General features: G+C 41.4%; 1 protein-coding gene across 1 annotated transcript in view; it reads left to right on the top strand.

Moving 5' to 3' along the window:
• The first annotated feature begins 385 nt into the window (after window positions 1-385).
• The window catches only part of hs3st2 (heparan sulfate (glucosamine) 3-O-sulfotransferase 2), a 21055-nt gene continuing 17038 nt past the window's right edge, over window positions 386-4402 (top strand). The window contains exon 1 of the mRNA XM_023413784.2: window positions 386-1375. Coding sequence (XP_023269552.1) covers window positions 864-1375 — 512 coding nt within the window. The 5' untranslated portion in view covers window positions 386-863. The remainder of the gene's footprint in view (window positions 1376-4402) is intronic.

Below are 4402 nucleotides of genomic sequence, written 5' to 3' on the forward strand. Positions count from 1 at the left end.
TTTAGTGAGTTCCTGTGAAATTAATCGTACATTGAACAATATGAAACTCGTGTGTCATAAAGCTCAGTTAACACATACACACACACACACACACACACACTGCAGCACACACATCCTGAGGTAATGGCATTAAAGCTGAAATGATCCCCTGCATAAATCGCTGGCACTCAGAGAGCCAAATGTTGCATCTTGAAGTCTCCACATGTGACGTTCCTGCAAATATTTGGGATGTTCCTTTAAAAGATGATACGCATATTGAATTATGAGCATGTGCATGACGTCAGAAGGGTTGATGAAATATTTATAGCCAGTAGTCTAAGTGCATATATCTTCACAACTTCATTATGAAAGGGAAAGGTGGGCTATGCATCCAAATCCCCTCTGAGGCAAGCAGAACAATCACGCTGGAGAGTTTTCTTTTTTTTTTTTTTTTTTTTTGTTAGGGACACTGAGGACGCGTTGGACTTTTTTCTTTTCTCTCACAATCGTCGCTCAACAAGGAGAAAGGAGGAGGAGGACAGAGATGGCTGTGAAATTCCTGTGGGATTCATTTTAAAACAGTGGCATCAGTAATTGAGCTATACGACTCACTTCAAACTACTTAAGAACAAGTTGTTTAAAGGAGGACTGCCCCGTTTTTCTGCGTGTATCCATATTCTGCTCCAAGTTTTCTCGCACACTTTCAGCAGCCTATGAAAAGAAATAATGCGAGTTACGCGCAGTTGATGCCTCCAAGAAGCCACCCCTATTCTCATATGCCAGTCTGACTTTGGAACCTGTATTATTGCCAGACTCCGACCGCAGACCAAAAGAGGAGGAAGACTCCGATGGAAAATCATGCAGCACTTTGAACCCATGGAGACATGGCACATAGGTTCCTCTCATCTACCAACAGATTCAGCGCCAGATTCGCCTTCATATTCACCGTGTCACTGTCTTGCACATATTTATGCTACAGTATCATTTTTTGTCGCAGCACAATCATGACAAACCGGGGTTACGAGGGGAGAAGATGCCCGCCGAGCAAGAACGCAGGGGGGAAGAAACTTCTTGGAAATTCAGACAATTGCGCTTCGCTGGAAGTCAGGTCCGCCCTGGATGAGACCGCCGCACAGCGAGGATCAAGTGATCTCCGCGACCAAACTAAAGCCCCTGCCACGTCTGGAAGTCACTGGACTGACATGAAGTTGAGAAACATGAGTGTTGTGCAAAAATATGGGAATAAGAAGCTGCCTAATGCGTTAATAGTCGGGGTAAAGAAAGGAGGCACCAGGGCGGTGCTGGAGTTCATCCGGATACATCCAGATGTGCGCGCACTCGGAACAGAGCCGCACTTTTTCGACAGAAACTACGACAGAGGGCTGGACTGGTACAGGTGAGGAAAACGGGAAACAAACACTGGAGTAGTCATTTGTGTTTGTGTTTTTTGCCCTAGTGATATTTCTGTATATCGTGTTTTACTTCTGTCACCGAGTGCGGCACAGTCACCCTTCCTGCTCTGGCAGAGGACTCTGGTGAAACGAGGTCCTGATGTGGACACTTCCATGTCAAAACGTTCATTTAACTTGTTTTGTGTCTCAGTTTTTACTATAACTCAATAGCCAACAATTCATTTTAAGGATTAAGTGGTTGGTATCAAATCTTTTAGAAGGCTGCAACACACTGCACACATGCACACACAGCTAGGTTTCAAGTCACCACTAAGATCACAGGTTCGATTCTACTTTTGAGTCTGTATGATGTTGTTGTTTTTCTACATGTTGTAGATGTTAGCTGTTAGCAGAGCTCCATGGTCTTGAACAGACAGCTCCATGAGGGTGATGTAGGATCAGTTCACACAGACACAGTCAACAGCACAGAAAGACACAGGCAGCCCCCAGGTTACTAGCTGCCTTCAAACAGGCTACACCCTGGCACAAAATGTTCTTGTGTTGGTTGGTGAAGGCAAAGGAGCTCACAAGGTGCAACAACTCCCACCCACATCTGTGTCCCTCTGTGACGTCTCCAGCAGTTTTTAGTCGAGGCGGCCCCTGTTGAATCTAGACAGCTTCTCTATTTAATATTTTCTATTTCTAACATATTGAGTATCTTTAAAACTTCAATTCATTCATTCATAACTAACATTAATCATGAAGCTGTAAGTTCAAGGTTCCTCTCAACAAAAACCCTAGAGATCACTGCCAAACTGCAACGCACACACATTGCACTCAAGTCTGTAAATGTCCTCCAAAAAGGCTCGATGGTATTGTGTTAGATTGCATCTGACCATCGGAGCTGCCGGCGAGTGTGGCGTAGCAACAGACCGGCCATGCCATGCCTCCAAGAACATGGAACAAGTGATGAAGTCTATTCTCAGGCTGCACTGCAGGAATGAACAGCAGAGGCTGCAGCAAATTATCATGTATATGAGCACCTGCCCGTCAGTTCTCAGCTCATAGTTTGTTCAGGTCTTGTTAGACGTGCATGCTACGAGGTGCTAGCAGCCTGAGTCTGCACATATTTCAATAACTATTAATGCCTTTAATGTGTATGCTGAGACTGAACTGTTTATGGAAGAGTAATATTTCCAGCTACAGTTTCTATACTTGACGTGAGGCAATGATGCACCACATCCCTTCAGCGAAAGCAAAACTATGCTATGTCCCTCAATCATTAATGGGCTTTAACTATCATCACTGTGCCATTTTGACTCTACTTCTTTCTAGGGCCTCATTTGAGACAACTGAAGTGAAATTTGTGTAGAGCTGAAAAGATACAATCAGTGCAAGTACAAAATAGGTTGGATAGGTTTGTTCATTTAAAGGTTCCATATTATATAAAGTGAGATGTTCATGTCTTTTTCCATTACAAAGCAGGTCTAGGTTCTGTATAAATACTGTGAATGTATCAAAGTGTGCAGTCCTCGGACAAAATGCACACACCCTGTACGCAGTAACTGAGCCTTAAAACGAGCTGTCAGGACTTCCGTACGCTTGTGATGTCACAACAAAGCAGTCACCACTCTCAACTATGCCTCCAGCACAATCCACCTGGACCCACCATGGTTTCTCTGAGTTTTTACCTGAAATCTGCTATATTCTTATTAGATCATTCTGAAAACAGTTCAGCCAATCAGAAGAGACGCTCTGTTGTTGCTAGAGCTCCAGGGAGAAGCTTGAAAAATGAGACGTAAAACTACACTGAGATGGTTTCTGGTACTTAAAACCACAATTATATCTTCTTATTGATATCAACAGTTCAAATAAAACACTGTAAAAGTGTAAAATATTGGACCTTTAAATTTGGGACTAAAACACTGAAAATAAATGTGTCTTAACATTAACTGCAAAGAGAGTCATGTCCTGTCAGACAGTCAATTTCAGAGTTAAAATAAATTTACAAAATAACATAGCAATGCACTGTAAATGATATAAGTATGACAGACAAAGTGTACCCATGAAGATGCAAGACAATTTGCCACACACACACACACACACACACACACACACACACACACACAGATACGGACAGAGAGTGGCTATATGGCAGAGTTATCTCAAAAGAAGCTTCATACTCTTGAAAAGAGAATCAACCCCTTTCATCTTCAAACTAATGAACCAGAGGCTGTAATATTCTGAAATTGCATTAATGTAAGACACAAAACACTCCAGATCCCCCTGGTTGTAAGTTAAAAAGCAAACACTTCGTTCAATAATTTGCATGTTTATTAAGGTCTCTTTTTTAATTGCAATTCCTGATATTAATCTTAATTTCCCATGTATTATACTTGGCTATTAAGCCTACACTGTTTGCATGCACAGGAAGGAGCTTTTTGCTTCAAACAAAGACGTAAAACTTCCTAAGGGGCTACTCTACAGACAGTTAGTGTTTATTGTTGTGTGTATTTCACAAATTACATTGATTTAAGAAAAACACATTGGCAAACAAAGGTGCTGATCTTTGTAACAATTAACAGAGGGAGCTGGAAAGCCTGTTAAATACCTCAGCAGATACCTTGGTACATGGAGACATTTAATACGGGCTCAGAGGATGTTCTTTTTCAGTGGTGGAAGGGTTGATTCAATTACCGAAACACATGCACACACAAGGCCAAATGTAGCCACAGTGTGAAGGAGTCAGTTGTGCATATTAACCCTTGTGTGATGTTCATATTTTTGTTACTCAGCCAGTGCTGGCGGGTCTGGTGGACCCGCTGCATTTGTTGGGGTTTAATTCAACACAATCAAACAATTTTCTATTAAAATACTTAACAGATGTTTACTTCATCTCAATTACAAGCAATATACAGTAAACAGCATTTACTTTTATGGTTAATATTTGCCCTTTACTTTTCTTAGATCACACTTACAAATTAAAGTGCTACTCGATTTTGTTTGTTTTTTAATAAAATGTAATAAAAAAA

This window comes from Seriola lalandi, unplaced genomic scaffold (genome assembly GCF_002814215.2).
Source record: "Seriola lalandi dorsalis isolate HSWRI2012SDOR001 ecotype SW California unplaced genomic scaffold, Sedor1 jcf7180002054519, whole genome shotgun sequence".
Taxonomy (NCBI): Eukaryota; Metazoa; Chordata; class Actinopteri; order Carangiformes; family Carangidae; genus Seriola; species Seriola lalandi.